Genomic DNA, 20,286 nt, shown 5'->3' on the forward strand with positions numbered 1-20,286 from the left:
GTTAGGAGTAGAATGAATGCTAAAACAGTTTCCATGGTAGAAAGAACCTCTGGCACTTCACCCCTACCATTGTCAGTTTTTCTACATTAGAGTTCTGCTAGCTTCATAACACAGCATTTGTTAAAACTTTCTCCCTAGGATTTCTTTTCTCCTTATTCTTCTAGGCTTTGTTTTCCATCTCTAATTACAAAGACTACATACAATTTTAAAAGGAACAGGAGACACAACTGTTACATAGTGAGAGGGGAAAGTAAAGAACATCAGAAAGAAAAAGCTGCAATATTGTAATATGTACTTATAGAGCATAGAGTATGGATTCTACTCATTCACAAACCCAAACAACCCCAATTTTGTCCCTTTCTATTTTAAAGATGTGTTTCAAGGTTTGAATGGAGCCTCAAAATAGGATCCATTGAAATCCCTTTCAGTAACAGAAGAGGCACAACAATAGAGCTATTACAATGCTGAATAAAGCCTAGAGATTCAAAATATTGGCACAGTATGCATAACTACTGAGCCATCAGCTAGGATATAGTAGGCTAGGTCCCCAAATAATGATTTTCCTGGTCCTGGGAAAAAAATACTAGCGAAACAAGAAGGTTTTTTCAAGGAACTGGAAGCTAGTTCCTTTACTCCAAATAAACAGTCATATTCTTCAGTTTAAAATATACTATCCTTTGAAGTACAGATAGAAGAAAATACATTTATGAGAGAACCGAACCTCCAGCAATCTGAAAGCTGTACAATCACTTAAAATGCAACAGAAAGGAATAATTCACACTTTGACTACATACAGACCTTGTAAATATCATAAAACGGCCACACTCCTTTTTTTTTGTATAAATTTAAAGTGAAGTCAATTACTGAGGCTCTGTTTATTTTATTAAGAATATTAAAAACACTTTACTAGAATACTATGAGGCTGTGACTTATAACTCATTGAAGGTATATCATCTGTCATATACAGTATAGGATCTTTAGTTTTATACTTCTAAATATGGATTTTATAAGATTTAGGAAATCAAAAACATCCATATCATTCTGCTCAGCTATTCAAAATATTTGTTATGATAACTTGTAAAAATTATAGAAAGGCAAAAATGAAGCTCTACAGTTCTAAGTATTATTTTCAGCATATTTTGATTAGTAAAAACACTCATATCTATTTACAAAGGAAGGGAACAGAGAAAGCAAGAGTCTTCTTCACATTACTGGTTTCTCTGCAATGGAACTATACTATATTTTTACTTCCATAGATGCATGGCTTCACAATCAAGAGTTTAAAAAAGGCTAATAAGAAGTTAAATAGGACCAGGTCATTAACTGAGAGCTTCAAACACCTCAAATCTGCAAGTTCGCTAAATTATTTTTAATTGGTCTCCAGAAATGAAATGAAAAACTCAGCTTTAATTTTTACTCTATTCAAATAGAGGAGTTATTTATAAAGACATTTCAATGTAATTTTGCAAGTCAAGAGATACATAGTTTTCCACTGTGTCACTTTACTCATCATCTTTAGTACAGTTATTCTTCAAAAGAGAAGATAGTGACATATACTAATTTTTAAAGTATCATATATAAATATTCCATTAATAGCTTGGTCTGCTCATTTCTATGTGATTTGAGAATCAGTTTTTCTCAAAGCTTTGTTTGCTCTGTTGATGTTTAGTAGGACAATGCATCATACTGGAATGGCAGTTTTCAGTGAATAATGACCTTTCCTTTTCCTGGGGGATTTTATAAACTGAACTAATTCTTTAGTTTTTCTTTATATGTTATCTGTAATCAAGTACTTTTGCCCAAACAATATACTGAACTATATTGTTTAAAGCTATAGTTTTAAAAAGAGAGATTAGTTTATGATATTATTTTTAGTACTAACCTGGTTCCCAATCTCCTGGTTCGTAGCCCCATAAAAATTGACCTTATAAGTTTTCCAAAAGAAGCAGCATTGACTGGGTCCAGTTTGTGTTCCTGACAGTGTCGTAGGTAGTGGTTGTAAAGAGTGCTTCTGGGAAGGCTCACTCCTTCTGCTGTCTCGTAATTGTCCAACAGCCACTGGAGCTAGTATACACAAGACAGGGTAAACACAGAGAAACCAAATCATTCACCAAAATGTCTCTAAGACACTGCAACTGTAATACACAGAAACACTTAGAAGATCTTCCTCAAGCCATGTAATAGGTAAACTGTTGTAATTCAGAGGACTGTGTAATCTGACTTTGAAAACTCTCAGAAGTGTAAATAGCTGACCGTCATTTATTGACCTCAGACCATGTCCATTCCTTCAAACATTCAAGCACATATAAAGACATACTAATTTTCCTTAGATATTCTGGAGACAAATACCTCTTCAAGGAACTCAAATAATCCCATTAACTGGTTATAAATATAATTTATAATTGCTACAGAAAAAAAAGATGTTACCAAGCCTGGCAGCGTGGCACATAATATGTCTTTAGTGTTGGTTTGTTACAACACATGAACAGCAGGCTGCCTTGTATAATTATTTACACTAAGGTTCTATTCATTTTTATAGAATTCTAATTTATTTATCCAATTTACTTACACAAGATAATACAATAACGGTATTATCCACTGGGACAAATTCTATAAGCAGTAAGGAAAAATTTCAGTCTTTTCTTCCCCAGAAAGAAAGAAACTCCCTAGAGACTGGTTTAAAAAAATATGTGTAATGAAAAGGAATAATTTACTACAATCATTTGAGTTTTTCTACCTCAAAGCTATGTTTTTTCATAATTTTGGAAGACATACTACAATGGTAGTTGGTAAAGCAATGTTTTCTCAGTCTATAGTTCACATTTTAAAGTTTTATGTTGACTCGTCTATATTTTTAAAAAATAATCTGTAAAGTACATAATGTGCAAGAAATTTTTAGAAAAATCTAATTTATGTATATAGTACTGAGTTTCAACATTAGAAAAATCAAATTATCAATCTGTTCATTATTTATTTATAAAAGGAGAACTGAAATAGGTTTAAATGACTTTCTTAAGGCCATACATACACTGTCTCAGTGCTTGATCTGATTTCCAACACACTTTCCTGATTATTTGTATGCCAGTTATTATTTCTACAAAAGCAGCATATATGTCACATTACTTGTCTCAACCAAACTTCCATGCCATATATAGAAGGTGTGATAAAAAGCTGATATTCTACATGCAATTCAAATTAAATATAAGTTATGGAAGGAAAAGAATTCCTTTACTGACCATCAACTATCAACCAGGCAATGTGCTAGGCTCCTATGGATGTAAAAATGAATGTGACCTCACTCCTGTCCTCCAGGAATTTACAATCACATACTAAAAATGATAATAAGAACACTCAAACTAAAGCATTTCTCCATTTTGCTTACATATTTTAAGATTTGTGATCAAGCTTAGAACCTACACTTTCAGACTCTTAATAAGATAATCCATTAAAAATATTGTCAGAATTATTTTCTTTAACCATGACAGCTGAATTTTCCAGAACAATTTTAATTTCAAATATTCCTACATGGTATTTATGTAATTAAACATGTCATTAAACCCATACTTGATGTTGGTTTAGAAAATATGGCCACCAAGCCTATAAGGCAGAGCAGAGTAGCTTTAAAAATAAAAATAAAATTAATGTTCTGGTCAGGAAGCCTTTAGGTTCTCTATGAACCACATGTGCATATGAATACATTTAAATATACCTATTGCCTCTGAACATATACAACCCTCCCCTATGGAATTTTTAAAAGATTACACAAAATAAACATTCATTTTTATAATGGCCAAAAAATTTACAGATAAAAAAAATTCTTTTCATATGAATCATCCGTAACCTTACTGTCAGTAAACAAGTTTTCCAGAGGCAGTCACACATGATTTCTGAGTACTCTACAAGACACATAGAATAAGTTCACGTATACATATTCATTTAGTGTAAAGAGAGGAGGCAAACTGATTGGGAAATCCAGTTATAAAGGCTCAGACTAGTATTTTGCCTACAACAGTGGGTCAGTATGTCTCTTTAGTGTTCCTTTTGAAATTTTAAGACTTTGTTGATTATGAAACAACTGACAGAGACGACACATAAAATGTGGCAAAGCAAACCTGCCTCACATATTTCATCCACGTGCCTCAGTAAGATGACTGGGATCTGAAAGCATTGTTTCCTCACTTGAATGGTGTTAGGGCAGCTCTAGTGAACCATACTGCACACAAGTGATGGCTCTTGTTTTGTGTACATATACTAGATAGAGCCTTCCATTGGTATTCTAAATATATAAAGAATATAGAAATAAAGAATATTGAAATACAGAATATAGAAAGGAATATTCTATGAGGAATTTAATCCCTTGAGATCAAGGAATATTTTTTTAAAACACCATAAAACGGGCAAGCATATAAAAACTATAAGTATTTTTTGAAAAACAGTAATATTTTGCAACTGAACTAATGAAGTGCCCACATCCACAAGCATCGAACAATGCCAGTAAGTTACAAATGTCACAGATATGTCTGTATGTATGTCTATGTATCCTCAAATAATAATGCATATTGTCAAAGCCAAAATGGTATGATTTCTTAACAAAAAATAAAAATAAAAAAAATCAAATATTTCTTCCTTTGCTAATGAACAGAACATATATCTATATAGGAAACGTTAATTTAAAGGGCTCTTTTTTCAGAAATGGAAAAATAATTAATTTCATAATGTGAACTTTATAACCAAAAGTATACAAATCATAAAAATAAATCTGATGTAAAATACTTTTAATAAGATATAAATGAAATGAAAATAATTTGTTTAATTAATCAGATACAACTTAAAAATTTCTGTAAACTGCCTTAACTGTTTACCTTGCAATATTTAATTACTTAAAAGTAAAGACAAATATCTAAAAATGAGAGTTCATTAATATCTCATGATCCAGAAAATTGTCCTATAGATAAATTTTATAAAAGAATTTGGAAAAGCAAATCCAAAATAAAATATTTGAAGGGTACTATTGTAAATTGCCTTTTGTAAAAGTGAAAACTTGTGCAAATATTGAAGTTCAATATAAAATATTTTAGTCCAAAAGTATGTTTACATATATAAAAATATTAATCAGACCATTCTTAATCAAAGAAAACTTTGCACAGAAATAGTGAGATAATTACAGCAAAGGTTGACTTAAAATACTCATAAGCCTGAATAATATTACTCAAGCCCCCAGTGAATAACCTGGAGAAAACGAAGCTTTTATTGAATTGGCCACGTGGTCCTCTGAAGTGGCTAAGCAAGTCACAGAATCTGGACTGGCTCTTTCGCAAACTGATTGTTCTTCTTACATAATTTTACATTCTTAAAGATTTTTCTTCATTTCTAATCCAGTTTTTAAAAATCTGAGTTTATTTGTAATATGTATTTGTGTGTCTATGTGTGTGTACACACACATGTGTATACATATTTACATACATATGTATATTATATATTTATATATATATATATATATATAAAAAAATAAATAAAATCATTAGTTGGTTTGAAAAATTCCACAAGAGTGGGTATGCAGGTATTCTAGTGACTATCACTTTTACACTAGCAAAGCTACACTTTGTTCCCTGTCCTTTGCTTGCAGGAGGAAGAACTCTTATTCCTTCCCAGAAGCCTGGAGATCACTTGGGAAGGGCAGGAGGTCAAGTGGAGGTAAAAGCCCTGAAGGATGGAGGTGGCTCTGCTGCAGCCATGACTGCTCCAACTAGGAAGCCAGCCAATAACTGCACACCCACGAGTAGTGCTCCCAGAAATTGACTGTGTAAGTGGAAATCTCAGATAAGATTTTGAGATTTAGCTGGGGATTAATCTGCATTCTACATGTCAGTATTTAACCTTAGAGTTTTGACACGGTGATAAAATTCTGTCAGATCTTTGAGTCTAAAACATAGTATAAGAAAGGATTAATTTTTATTATAAGAGAAACTTGGCAGTTAAGTGTAACCTGAAGGTATACACTCCATGTGCTGCCCCAGGGAAGTTCATGCCTATTATAAGATATATTGTTTCCTTGGATTTCCTCTTTTATAAAATGTATTTGGACACTAATTCAATACCCTTAACATTTAGTAATTTAGAAATAACTATTGCTATTTCTTTTGCTCTTTTATAAGATGTCTTATAAAATATTTGTTTATATTTATGATCTTAAAAGCCCATGAAATACCATAGGAACTTTTAACCTTTATCTTTAAAACCTGATTATTCTACTAATGAACTAACGTAAATTCATGTAAGGGTAGAAACCAAGATAATTGCATCTTTCAACCTTTGCATTTAATCTATATTTATCAGGGTAGATTAAGGAAGATGAACAGTTTCTATTTTTCCCAAAGGGAAATACTGATTGACAAATTAAAAAAAAATACATTATTGCATTCCCCAATTAACATCTAAATGTAACATTTGGCATTTTTCCCCAGATGGATTATTATCCATTAGGATTCATTTTAAGTTCAGTTCACTGATGATTTGCATTTTGACAGGTCTTATTTCCATCATAACTTATATTTACAGCACAGCCAAGTCAAGAGAAAGTAAGCATAAAACAAGGTTTTGCTTTGAGCTGAATATATTTCAGTAGCTAAAGCCAGCAAAAATCATGAAACGATTATTTGCTAGATAGTGAAAGGTATATAAAATAAATGCCTAAAGTTTTTCATATACTTTAAATGGAATTTTAAAAATGCACAAGCTGAAAAACATTATGTGAAATTTGGGAACAATTAATTTAAGAATGTTTCTGTATTTAAATTTATAATCTAAAATATCCCAAATTTGATACAATATAGCCATTAAATGCCAATTTATATTATTTACAACTGAGAAGAAGTATAAAATAAACTTAAGTCTGCAATGAAGAAAATTAAGATATTCTAATTTGATTTAGGCAGACTACACATCATTTACCCATAACATCTTCACATGCCAAAAAATTTAGAAATAAAAATATTTAAATAAAAAAAACTAAAGGTTGTACATGAGGAAATGATAGCTCGGCCATACATTCTTTCACTCAAATGGTGTGCAGGGAGACCACTGTCTTATCAACAATACTCACACATACACCTAATTGAAGCATGCTTGGTAACAAAGAATGCACGTGTGAGTCCCCAAATAAATGCACACATGATTGGCAAAGGTACTTAGAATACTGAAGGCAAAATAAGGTCTGTTCCCTTCTATTACTTGTCTCTTACATTTATTCACTTAGCAAATATTTAGTGAGCACCTACTATGTACCCGGCACTGTTCTAGGCACCAGGGGTGCATCAGTGGATAAAACATATAAAATCCTTACTGTCTTGGAATTTTCACTTGTCAATAAATATTTACTGTCTGCCTATATAATGCTACTACTGGAATAAGTGCCATTATGTTAATAATGTTAATAGAGGGGAACATGGCACTCAGTGTAACTGCACTCACTCACAGATGAGGCACTATGTTGGGTATGAAATAGGCAAGTTATACATGCATTTTGACCTGGATGATAAGAGCATGATGATGATAAAAACAGAGCAGCAGTACAAAATACTCTTAAGAATATGTTGAAAAAGGGATATAAAATTTAATACCTCACTAAATCTTCTAATGTGTAGAAAGAGAGGTGAAAAACAAAGCAATCAAGTTGGATTATACCGACAGGGGATTATTTATTTGATTTGATCCTAATAGGAATTTTCCAAATTATTGTGAATAATCGAACATATAAAGAGAAAATAGAAAATCCATCTATTCCATATTGCAAAATAGAATGACAACAGACTTTCAGCTCAAAAATCATGACTAAGATCCCTCTTTGGAAACTAGTAAGTATGGGACACAAATTATTGATAATTTCTCCTAAATTTTGCCTAATGAAATTGATCCTTTGTAGAAATTGATGTCAGGGAACTATTATCATAAGGTTGAATTTATGTCCACTTCAAAGAATCCCACAAACCTCAAATGATTCTATATTATGTGCTATATAGGAAGGGATAAAGATAACTTTCAGCTTATTAACATTTAAGTTGTAAGCCATATTTAAATTAAAAAAAAACCTCGCCACTAAAATTTTTCTACACAACTGAAAATCATCAATTAGGTTAACAGAATTTAAAATACCCTTAGCAGGTGACTATTAACTGGAATGCATGTAGTAGCTTATGCCAGTTGTTTGGATAAATCTAACAAAAATTAGGAGCATCGTTAATTTTCCAAGGACAGAAAGACAGCATGATCTTCTAATGGATTCAGGTGGAAACAAAACCTGACTGGTCAGCAGAAAACACTGATCCCTTCTCCACTGTTTATAACCATCTGTAGAATCATTTGTATTTCCAGAGACTTGACTATAAATGTGTTGTTTTTAAATAAACTTAACTGTACCTCAGAGGTGTAATAAAAGTGAATCAGGATATTTAGAGAAAGATTATCACTACATTAGCAACATTTATGCCCACTCTCTATATACTGAAATGCCTCTGGCAGTTATAAACAGTATGGAAGAGTTGCCATGCCATGTAATAAAAAGTACAAAGCCATAGAGTAACAAACATGTATCTGTTGTTTATGCAGCTTAATTCACACATTCATTAACATTAAATACTACTTCATGAATTTTACAAGAGAATAACAATGAAAAAAACATATTTGAAAAGTTTCAAAAAATCAACAAATAAAAATATACAAAAATGTTCTTATATCCACATTATTGTTCATAAATATGCTAATTAAGATGGGTAATTCAAGTTAAAATTAAACATATCACATATTTTACTAAAGTATATATCTCAAATGACAATGAGATGTGACTTGAATATCAAAGCACAACTTCATAGAAGTCTGAAATTTCAAAAAAGGTAACTGGAAATTTCAGGATTCTTTTTCTTATATCCCTGCACATTTTCAACTAAAAATGAACAACATTTTCACTTGTCATTTTCAAAACAAAACACCAGATGGTCCTCACCCCCTCCCCAAAACATACATCCTAAAAGTATATAGTAAATCAGCCTCTACACACAACCACAGACTCATGCTAGCACAGCAGGAATATACCTATGAAACATATAAAAGAGTGATATACTGCATACAAACTTTCAGAAAGGGGAAAAATCATATTCCTTAAACTTTCAAAAGAAGGGCCAAGGTATATATTGTTTTATAATTTAGAATCTATAATTTTCACCAAAATTGTAGTCATTCTCCAAGTAGGTTAACTTGTTTTCATTTGTCATGATATACTTCCCTTTGAAAAAGAAACAAACCACTTCATCTAAAAATAAATGTGTAAGAACATAAGGAAGTATTTTGTGTTATGTTGGAATATAAAATTTAAATGTTTGAAAATTCAAATATTTAAAAAGCACAGTGAAACATTTTCTATGAGCTAAATGTTTAAGGTTTATTGAAAAAAATAATGATATTTTATTTCACTTGGGTGATCCAATTTTGGACTTTTCAGTCACAAAATATAGGGAAGAATTAAAAATAATAATTTTATCTCCAAATTTAAGAATACATTGTCAGCTGGGAGGGAAAACTCTAATTCTTACTATATTGTTACTGACATTAATTTAGTAGAAGAACTGTCTAGACAGATTTAAATCATAGGTCTATTTACTTTTTCCCATATATTCAGAAATCATGATAACAAAATAATTTTTAACCAACATTTTCATTGAGTCCCCAAAATTTGAACATTTGATGAAAATGTTTATAGTTTCACAAATCGTCATCATTCTTCTTACACTCACCGGTGTTGTAGTGATGCTGCATCTGATAACAGTTAAAAGCTTTAAGAAATAGTAACAATAATCCTGTTTTATCTGTATTATTAGCAGTTTATGGCTTATCTAGAATCTCACTTGTTCTTTTGGCCCAGATTCATTTTTCTTTAGGTCTTAGGACCTGAGCTCATCTAGGTAGCTGTTTCCTGCTCATTTTCTATAGTCTTACTGGTAAATAAATAATTTCAAACAGTTTATCATTGGGTTTGGCATTAACAATCTTTTTTCCACTTAAAGAATATTACTGGTCATACAAATAGACACGACCATTTCTCTGTCTCAGACTCGAAGATGCAGATTACAAACATTTGCTTCACAGTAAATAAATATCACACTAGAAAAATTTAAATCATCAGTTACTTTTTACCAATATTTGGTAGCTTGTTATTAACTTGGAAATATATCTGTACCAAAACAGTACAAAAACCTAGTGAAGTATATTGGGGGCTCTATTTTTAGATATTCCACTGTGCAAAATTGCCATTAAGTGATACAGAGATCATAAGGGGCTGAGAAAGGAAGGTTAAGAAGCAAAATAAATAAGTAAATAAATAAAACAAGCATTTAGAAGCAAGCAACACATGCAGAACAAGCAAGAGATTAGTTTACATGAAGAAGAGGCAACTTACATGGCTGTTGAGAAGAGAGCTTCTGTGAGTGGACAGACCGTCAGACTTTTGCAGCGTCTCAATCGCCATTTCAATCTGATAATAGATGTCATTAAAAAAAGGGCTCAAGACAAGATAGTAATAAAAGGCTCACCAGAGAATTTTTGATAGATTCTTTAAAGTTCAATTTCTTCTTCAATGGTGGCTAATGAATAGCTCTCACTAAATGTGTATTTCCTCCTTCCTCCCCCCAATCCCAGAGAATAACATAAAAATAGGCACACTAATAATAAGCTCAATCACAAAAGTAAACCTTTTTGAATATTCCATAATTATAATAAGAAGGGAGACCTGAGAAGCAGGAACCCCAGAGGACTGTGCTAGTTAAAATATTCTTGACTTTCGTAGTTCAACACGTGAGAGAGTAACCACTCTCTTTCTAAATAGTCTCCCACCCAAAGAGTATTTAATATTTGTTCCATTCTGTCACAAAAGAAAACTACTGCAGATTTGTGTTTTATTAATATGCATTAGTATTTTAATGCAAATGTGCAAAGACACCTTCATCAATGTTCAAAAGCTTCTAAATCTATCCATTCTTCTCTAAACCCTGTATTAAAATTTGGAAGTGGAGGGTCATTAGTATGAACACATTTAGATGTAATCATGGTCCCTACATCATAGTTTAGGATGTGGTGGTGAGTCAGAGCTATTAGAAATGATAGCAGAAATGGAATGTAGAAGAGAAGATAATTCAGAGCCAACAAAGAAAAGGGACAATCACAGAAACAGTTTTATTCCGTGTAATCTCAGCACACCATGAGCAATCATAACACCTTAATTAAGTAGCAGGTGCCAATAATAAGTGAAATGCACTCTTGATAACCTCATATTTAAAGATCACTATCTGTCAGCTCCTAGCACTATAGCACTTACTGTAAGATCAGGTTCCAAACACCCTGTATTTGATTACTGGATTCTATTAACAATATTAACTACAGTTAAATTAAAAATCACACTATATAGGAAAGAAATGATTATTTTTATTTTTGCTATCTGATCAAATCAACATCCCTATAAGCAGTTATAAAAAATATTTCATGCTTTCAAATGTAGATAACATACTTTACATTGGCTATGAAAATTAATGATGCCTTGAAATTTAAACATACTGCCTCCCCCTACCAAAAAAAAAAAAAAAAAAAAGATGGATGGCAAAATCCATAGCAAAGCAAAGTCTTTTTTTTCCCATCAAGTTTACAACTGCTTTATGGTGGAATACTTTATACACAGAATGTTCAGTCTCAATTATGTCAACATTAAATTTAATTTTCTTAGGAATTAGTAGCTTTAATTTTATGTTATTTCCCCAAGTTACTTGTTCTTCTTCCCTAGAGTTAATAAAATGTAATACAGAAAAGAATGTTAGGTAGAAATTATAGATAAAATACTCTTAAAGTATATAATAATTCATAAGATGATATAATACAATTTTTATATTATTAAATTATTTTTTAATCACAAAATTAAGTAAACTGGCTTCTGAAACACTCTTTGCCAGATGGAATGTTAATGTAGTTCATCATTATACTTGAAAATAAACTGAAGAAAATGATATTGTACAAACCAAAAAAAAATTACAGAAAGACTAATGTAAATGTAATGAGTAAACAAACATTTTACCAAAATGTTAAACTAAAACCATAAAGGACCTCAGTATTACATCTCTTAAAAGGGCATCAATAAGTGCTCTTGTTTTCAGAGAGAAAACATATATCGGGACTTCCCTGGCGGTCCAGTGGTTAAGACTTCGCCTTCCAATGCAGAGGATGTGGGTTCGATCCCTGGTCCAGGAGCTAAGATCCCACATGCCTCACGGCCAAAAAACCAAAACATAAAAAACAACTGAAGCAATATTGTAACAAATTCAATAAAGACTTTAAAAATGGCCCATATGAAAAAAAACTAAACAAACAAAAACAACCAAAAAAAAAAAAAAAACCAAAAAAACATATATAAAAAGACAGCTGAAAAGCCTCATCCTCACGTGACTGTAAATCACTTCTAGGAAGAATTTGCTCAAAATTCGAATTTGCTAAAATGCCTACATTTTCTTTAAAGTTTGAGTGTGGAAAATTTGACGTTAGATTTTGGTCTACTTAAAAATAAAATGATCTGTATCTTGTGATTTTATAGGTTTAAGTGAAAGGTAAAAATTATCAAAAATATAATAGCTGAGCAATAATGAGGGAGAAATCCACATCTGGTTTTGTTAACAGCAATTTTAATTTCTTTATGACTAAAGGATTTGTGGTTGTTTTTGACAATTAAAAACTAAATATGGTAAATAAACCTTTTCCATTTCTTCCCTAAACTAATTAAGCTTTAGACTATGAGTATACCTTAGCTTTTTTTTGAAAAATCAATTCTCTGAACTAAGGTACAGTGCCCAGTTGTATCTCTTACTGAATAATCATCCTAGGACTGAATCGCCAATAGTGCACATTTCTTCTCCACGATTGTCTAATGCTAGGATACATGGTGATTGGCAGTTTAGACTGGTTCATGATGATCCTGAACTATTGCCTCATAATCGGATAAGAAGCTATGGCAACTCCTCTGAGATCAAATGGTGGGATGTTCCATTTGAGATGAGATGTTCAGCATGGAAAGACAGGCTTACAGAGCATTAAGTGCCATTACTGGAGTGGGTGAGACAACTCCCTATGTGAAAGAGCAGGTAAGAAACTGATAACCATTCCAGCCACAATGAGCACATGAATTCTTAGAAAAATCAGTCTTTTCTGGAAGATTAAAAAAAGATCGTTAGCAATATACTAGGGATGAATTAAAACCCTCCAGGTTCGCCAACTAAAACAGGATTCCCATGAGAATGGGAATCTACTCTGAGGGTGGTTATCAGTCAAAGACAGAAACCCTTGGTCCAGTGCTACTGCAGAAACACTTTCAGGAACTGGAGAAGAGGATTCTGCACTGTGTTTAGACACGCCACTGAAATATTAGAGGACTGGCAGGCTTCTGGGGCAGAAAAGTGATAGAGATCAATGAAAAGTCTTCCAGCCATAGGAATTATAAGTGTGAGACCACCAGCCTCAGACGCTACCCCAACAGAATGCCTGACAAAGCCTGAAGAGTCAGAGCTCAGGTAATGTGGACAGCTTCCTACATGCATAGGCCAGGTTTCTTTCTGACCGCACATTAGCAGAAAGATGAAAGACCTCTTTGCAGTGTATCCCATGACAAGGCGCTACAGAGCATAATTCGAAAAATCAGACCTGGTTTGAGCACCTGCTGAGAGTAGTTCACAGTGAAGACGATCCAGGAAAACAGACTTTCATCAGAGAGTGCAGGGACACCCATGAGTTTTGCTGTGAGTGAAGCTTAATTTGGGCGAAGAAAGAGAGGAAGGCAATACTAGTTGCTATGAGAAAACGATGTCTGAGCTTGTGTCACCAGTTAGGAACTGCAGAATTCAAGTAAATACAGGTGTGACTCAGCTTCCCCAACCAAACACTGAATCCTCAAAAGACAGAATCCCAGGGAATGGTGTAAGTGGTTTCCCTCATTTGGGCAAAAGTGGTTTCCCTCCATACTAAGAATGGAGTGCTAGTTAAAGACTATGACAACTATTTTTTCTTCTGAAATACAGAGTGCCATGGTCACAAATGTGATAAAAATATGACCACATGGCAACAGGAAGACCTTAGTTCTTGTGTGGTAGATTCAACGAAAAAAATACCTGGGCTCTGTAAGGCAGAAGAAACCCCTATTTGTTTGGAATATAGAAAGTATGCATGTCTGTTGCAGACTGCACCAGTGAAGAAATTCTTCCATGATTTCTCAGGAATTAGGAATAGAAATCAGTAGGAACAGGGAGAAGCTGTACTTCACATCCAGGAGGAAAAAAAATAAAGCTCAGTGGAGCTCCTACAAAGATACAGCAAACCCTCTAAGAAGGACCTGAAGGGGACAGGGCACCTATTAACCTGATGGGGGATAGATACACAGTATGATAAACGTGTGGCCTAAAACACAGGCTGCAAACTCTTTTCCAGTCACTCAAATGCTAATGCTGCCTTGTTGGAATCCAGGGACAGGTGGAGAGTCTCTAAGCACCCAAGGTCACTTGAGGCTTGTAAGATATCCACCCAAGAATCAGTGTCCTGAAAAGGACAACAGAGAAAAGTCACACCTAAGCCCTTAGGAAAAGAGGTTGGGAGAGCAGAGAAGAGGGGTCAAATGATGTCTGGATGTACAGTAAATATTCTGTTTATATTCTCCTTTCCCAAGCTCAAAGAAGAGATCAATATTGTACTTTTACTAAGGCAGCAAATACTTTTTTTCATAATTTATTTATTTATTTAAACATCTTCATTGGAGTATAATTGCTTTGCAATGTTGTGTTACTTTCCGCTGCATGTCAAAGTGAATCAGCTGTACGTATACATATACCCCCATATCCCCTCCCTCTTGTGCCTCCCTCCCACCCTCCCTATCCCACCCCTCTAGGTGGTCGCAAAGCACCGAGCTGATCTCACTGTGCTATGCAGCTGCTTCCCACTAGCTATCTATTTTACATCTGGTAGTGTATATATGTCAGTGCTACTCTCTCACTTTGTCCCAGCTTACCTTTCCCCCTCCCCTCCGTGTCCTCAAGTCCATTCTCACATCTGCGTCTTTATTCCTGTCCTGCCCCTAGGTTCATCAGAACCATTTTTTTTCTTAAGATTCCATATATATGTGTTAGCATACGGTATTTGTTTTTCTCCTGACTTACTTCACTTTGTATGACAGACTCTAGGTCCATCCACCTCATTACAAATAACTCAATTTCGTTTCTTTTTATGGCTGAGTAATATTCCATTGTATATATGTGCCACATCTTCTTTATCCATTCATCTGTCGATGGACACTTAGGTTGCTTCCATGTTCTGGCTATTGTAAATAGTGCTGCAATGAACATTGTGGTACATGTCTCTTTTTGAATTATGGTCTTCTCAGGGTATATGCCCAGTAGGGGGATTGCTGGGTCGTATGGTAGCTCTATTTTTAGTTTTTTGAGGAACCTCCATACTGTTCTCCATAGTGGCTGTATCAATTTACATTCCCACCAACAGTGCAAGAGGGTTCCCTTTTCTGCACACCCTCTTCAGCATTTATTGTTTGTAGATTTTTTGATGATGGCCATTCTGACTGGTGTGAGGTGATACCTCATTGTGGTTTTGATTTGCATTTCTCTAATGATTAGTGATGTTGAGCATTCTTTCATGTGTTTGTTGGCAATCTGTACGTCTTCTTTGGAGAAATCTCTATTTAGGTCTTCCACCCATTTTTGGATTGGGTTGTTTGTTGATACTGAGCTGCATGAGCTGCTTGTATATTTTGGACATTAACCCTTTGTCAGTTGCTTCGTTTGCAAATATTTTCTCCCATTCTGAGGGTTGTCTTTTCATCTTGTTTATTGTTCCTTAAGGCAGCAAATACTTTTAAAGAGAACAATGTAAAAAGAAAAAAAAGCATTTCCCCATTTATAATTCCCCATCGTTATTTATTATTGGTATTTATAGCTCCCCATTGCCTTTTAAGGAAGGAGAATCCTTATCACAGGATGGCCCCTTGTTTTGCAGAGTTAGTATCAGGTTTAAGTGCTCTGCTGAAGGGTTGAGAGATTTGAGGAGACGGGGATCTGGGCACACTGGCGGTGAATGCTCATTGGTAGAATGAATGGACAGACTTGGGGGGACAGGTGGTGCAGAGAGGCTTTGAGGGCCTGTGCTCTGGAGAGTGTGATGCTAAACCTCAGCTCTTTCCTCTACAACATCTTCAGTAAAATTGATGCCACTCACAGATACTTCAGGTACAAGTAATCAAGACTGGCTGGAGCACAGGGTTCATTTAGGGGCAGTTGATGATGTCAAAAAGGTAAACCTCAGTTTCAAATGCAGGGAAATGTGGAGAGGTTCGGAGCCTTTTTAAAATTGTTGATATTAATTTTATCATCACCATTATTTACTTCTAACAGAAAGAGTTATTTACTTTTAAGTAACTTTGGAAACAATTGTTTTAGAGCTAACCTTATTTCAAACGTCAGGATACATCAATGTTGGGGAATGCCAATCACCCTCAGTAAAAAGGAATAGGAAGACTGATCTCAAAGTGAGGGGTGCTGAGTCTTTTGCATGAGTTGCATGGGGCAAAAAAGAGGATTCCCTGTACATGTGATTTATATACACATTATGCACATCTATTCAATGGCCCAAATAGAATATGATATATGTGGACAATTAGGACTTTGTCTTAATGTAGACATCAGCCAGTCATTCAATTATGTGCCAATAAGACAGAAGGAAAAAGAACAATTATATCATCTTATTCATTGTCTTTATAGGTCAAGGCATATTCTCTTGACTCTGAAATGGCTTTTTAATCTTTTTTAAAGACTGAAGGTCAAGATTGATATATTCAACTACCACTATAATTAAAATTGGTCTCATGGTAGAAATTATTTCCTTTCTAGAACTGTTTAAGAAAGTGATTTAAAAATAGAAGTAATACTATAATGCTTTATGATTTATAAAGCCTTTTTACATTAATTCTCATTTGATCTTCACAACTTTGTGAAATAGCAAAGGCAAGCAATATTATCTCCTTTTCACAGATCAGAAAATTGAGGTTCTCTGGGATTGAGGGACTTTCTTGAGATTACATAGGTATTAACTATGAGACTGGAATCCAAGGTTTATCACTCTAAGTTCAACAGTATTTCCATTTTATACAAATATAACAAGAATATAAATCAAGAGGAAATATCACTGTTTTTAATGAAACTATCTTCTGAGGAGTGGCTTGTAAAATTAAAATTTGCTAAATGATTTACAGTTAACAAGATTTACTTTCCAATAGGAAAGGGTTTACATATGAGTAATAAGCATTACTTGAAAATGATTTCAAAGTGATCAAGTTACGAAGGAACAAAAACTTTTGAATGGATAGTTAAATTTTACTCATCATAAAAACAGTTATATAATGATTGAATTTTCTTGTTAATACAGGTTGTTCTGTTAACCTCACTAGTTAACACTTTCTTAGAGAAACAGCATTTTTGTTTCCTTGTGAAAGAATAGTAAATTCTTTAGAGAAACCCAATGAAGAGAATACACTTAAGACTGGAAATTTCCTTTGGGGTAATTTTTCTCCTGAACTGTAAGACTTGACATTTTGTTTGCATTTGAGATCAAGTAAGACAGAAACAATTTCTACTTGGTGGCTTGTTCAGAAAAAGTATCTGTGATTGCTGACATGAGCATGTGACCACCGCCCTTATACCTGTTAGAAATGACCACCTTCTGGTGTGTATAAGTGTGTGTTGGGTGGCGGGGGACTTCTACAGCAAGCACTTCAACCAGGAACACAAAGGAGACAAACCCTTTCACTTTACATGTAGTCTATATAATCACAACCCAGGTTTTTATCCAAGAGTGGTCCTAGACACTTGTTAGAATTATCTGGGCACTTGTTAGCAATGCAAAACAACAACAACTAAAAACCAAAAAAAAGAATGGACACTGCATTCTGGTGGCTCATATCTGTATTGCTAATGGTTTGATCTCTTCTTCAATTTGTCCAAAGCAGCGCTTTTCAGAAAGTAAGGTGTAACCCATTAGTAGGTTATGAAATCAATTATCCTGACCAGCATTTTTTAAAAATTAAAGAAATCAAATAGAGTAGAAAATACTCAAATGTCCTGGCACACAGTACAGATAAGTATTGTTTCCTGGAACTTTGGTTTCAGTCCTCTGTCTATGAATATATATATGTATATAATAGTCATGTGTGTATATATAGATGTATACTCATGAATGTATGCATGTATGTATGTGTATGAGTACTGGGCCACAAAGTAAAGGTATTTCTCATTGTAGATTGTGGCCCCCAAACTTTGAATGCCCTGCACGAAGCAGTTAAATCAGTTCCCTTCTAGTAATTGGATCCCTTCTAAGGATCTACAGGTGTCTCTTGGGCCCACGTGTCCCTGCAGTGCAGATAGAAACAGTTCACTGAGGCTAAAGCTGTGAATATGATACCGCTCTGTAAGTTGTATATTCAAGTGATACAGAAATCAACATATGAATATATTACTCCACAGCAATATTAAAAAGAAGCTTAACTCAGAGATTCAGGACAAGTTGTTCTTTTAACTCTTAAAAAAATTAAAAATGCCCAGAAAACACACCTAGCCAGCTTTGCTTTTCATCTCCTCTTGAATAAAAGCTAAGAGAAAATCTTAATCTTATACACTAAGCATTTAGAGCAAAGAAGCCTTACGTAGGTCTTGTAAATGCTTAACTACATGAAATATTTTTTACTCACTGATAATTTTATGACATCTAGAGAAAAAAATTTTAATCATTATGCTTTCAGCCGGAAGTTTTGGCAATTTTATACCACCTAAAGCTATTTTGAAATATTGATAAGAAAAAACATATAGAGAAGATACTTGCATGAACTGAATGTGTTCGGAGAACATTTGGTTTAACTAGGTGAACGGAAACCAAGACTGTTGTATTGGGCTTCCACTGATTATTCTGTAAAGCCTACATCCCTCCACCCTCACCAGGACTTTGTGAAACTGGCATTACTGATGTGTGACAATAAAACTAATTTTGAGATACCAACTGTATAAGCACTCAGGGCTACAATTACCCTTCAGGAATCTGCTGGGTTAGGATTAAGTGATAGGATTTAAGGCCAAGTTGATATTTTCAAATTTAAGATTTCAAATCTGCCTTTTGCAGATTATTCTGAGTACTAAGAACATTTTCACTTTGTATTTAGTTCATATAATCACTAAAACAGAGGTTTTCTCAAAGTGTAATTCTGGATCAGCATTACCAGAGTCACCAGGTGCTTATAAGAAATGCACATCTTGGGTCCTTCTCCACACTGAATCAAAAGCCTTGGGGGTGGGGTCCAGCCATGCATTTAATCAATGCTCCACACATAATGTACACTCAAGTTTGAGAACACTGCACTAAAACATAATCAAATTTATTTTCTTTGCCAGGGTCAGACTGCAATTAATACTTCAGGGAGAATAAGTAGGGAGGTTAACAGGCATTCCTAAAATGGCCCTTGCTAACTCTGTTTAAAGGGTGGTTTTAAAGTTTAAGTATTATTTGGATTTTTGCCCCTTTTCATTCTCTTGCTATCCAATCCTACCCAGCATTTAGACAATTTTGCAATTTATATTAGTAACATAATCAGAAGATACGCACAATTTTCGTGAATCTAAAATTAATCAATTTACAACATATTAACATTTGTGATTTAAAAAATAATGTGATGAGAAAGAAAATGAAACTAACCACTTAAAAGAAGTTTGGGGGCTATTTGTGGATTTCTATTTTTGCCTTGGAGGATTAGGTACCTTTCAGTGATGAAATTAGCTCCATTACTCATATTGTAAACCTTTATATTCACAGAAGCACAGTGGCTGGTCAATAGTGATTGCTCAATAAATGTTTGAGAGAGTGAGTGATTAAAGAGAATAATCCAGACTCTAAGTACATGAATATACCAAACATTCACCTTCACTCCAAAATATTGAATAAGAATGGCTCTAGAAATCTTTACTAAATTTAATGCACGTTTTCATTCTCTAAACTTTCAACAGTCTAATAAAGGACTTTTTCTGAAACCTCGAATCAAGGTTTAACTTGAATCATGATACCTCATAGACAATCTTTATACTGGGCACATAAAGAAAGGGTTGTTTCAGTTACATGCATTTGGGTAGCATGACCAAATAGATACACTTTATAATCATTAAGAGCTTGCCT

At 33.8% G+C, this 20,286-nt stretch overlaps 1 protein-coding gene across 6 annotated transcripts in view; it reads right to left on the bottom strand.

Annotated features, from left to right (window-relative positions):
- The window catches only part of RFX3 (regulatory factor X3), a 289,898-nt gene that overhangs the window by 66,057 nt on the left and 203,555 nt on the right, over window positions 1-20,286 (bottom strand). For 5 of the 6 annotated variants that reach the window (XM_061201234.1, XM_061201231.1, XM_061201232.1 and 2 more), the window contains 2 exons: window positions 10,448-10,522; window positions 1,883-2,064 (listed from right to left, as the gene is read on the bottom strand). In XM_061201234.1, the coding sequence (XP_061057217.1) occupies window positions 1,883-2,064; window positions 10,448-10,522 (257 nt within the window). The remainder of the gene's footprint in view (window positions 1-1,882; window positions 2,065-10,447; window positions 10,523-20,286) is intronic. The other variant, XM_061201235.1, reaches the window with a different exon arrangement.

The sequence above is a fragment of the Eubalaena glacialis genome, chromosome 9 (assembly GCF_028564815.1).
Source record: "Eubalaena glacialis isolate mEubGla1 chromosome 9, mEubGla1.1.hap2.+ XY, whole genome shotgun sequence".
Classification (NCBI taxonomy): domain Eukaryota; kingdom Metazoa; phylum Chordata; class Mammalia; order Artiodactyla; family Balaenidae; genus Eubalaena; species Eubalaena glacialis.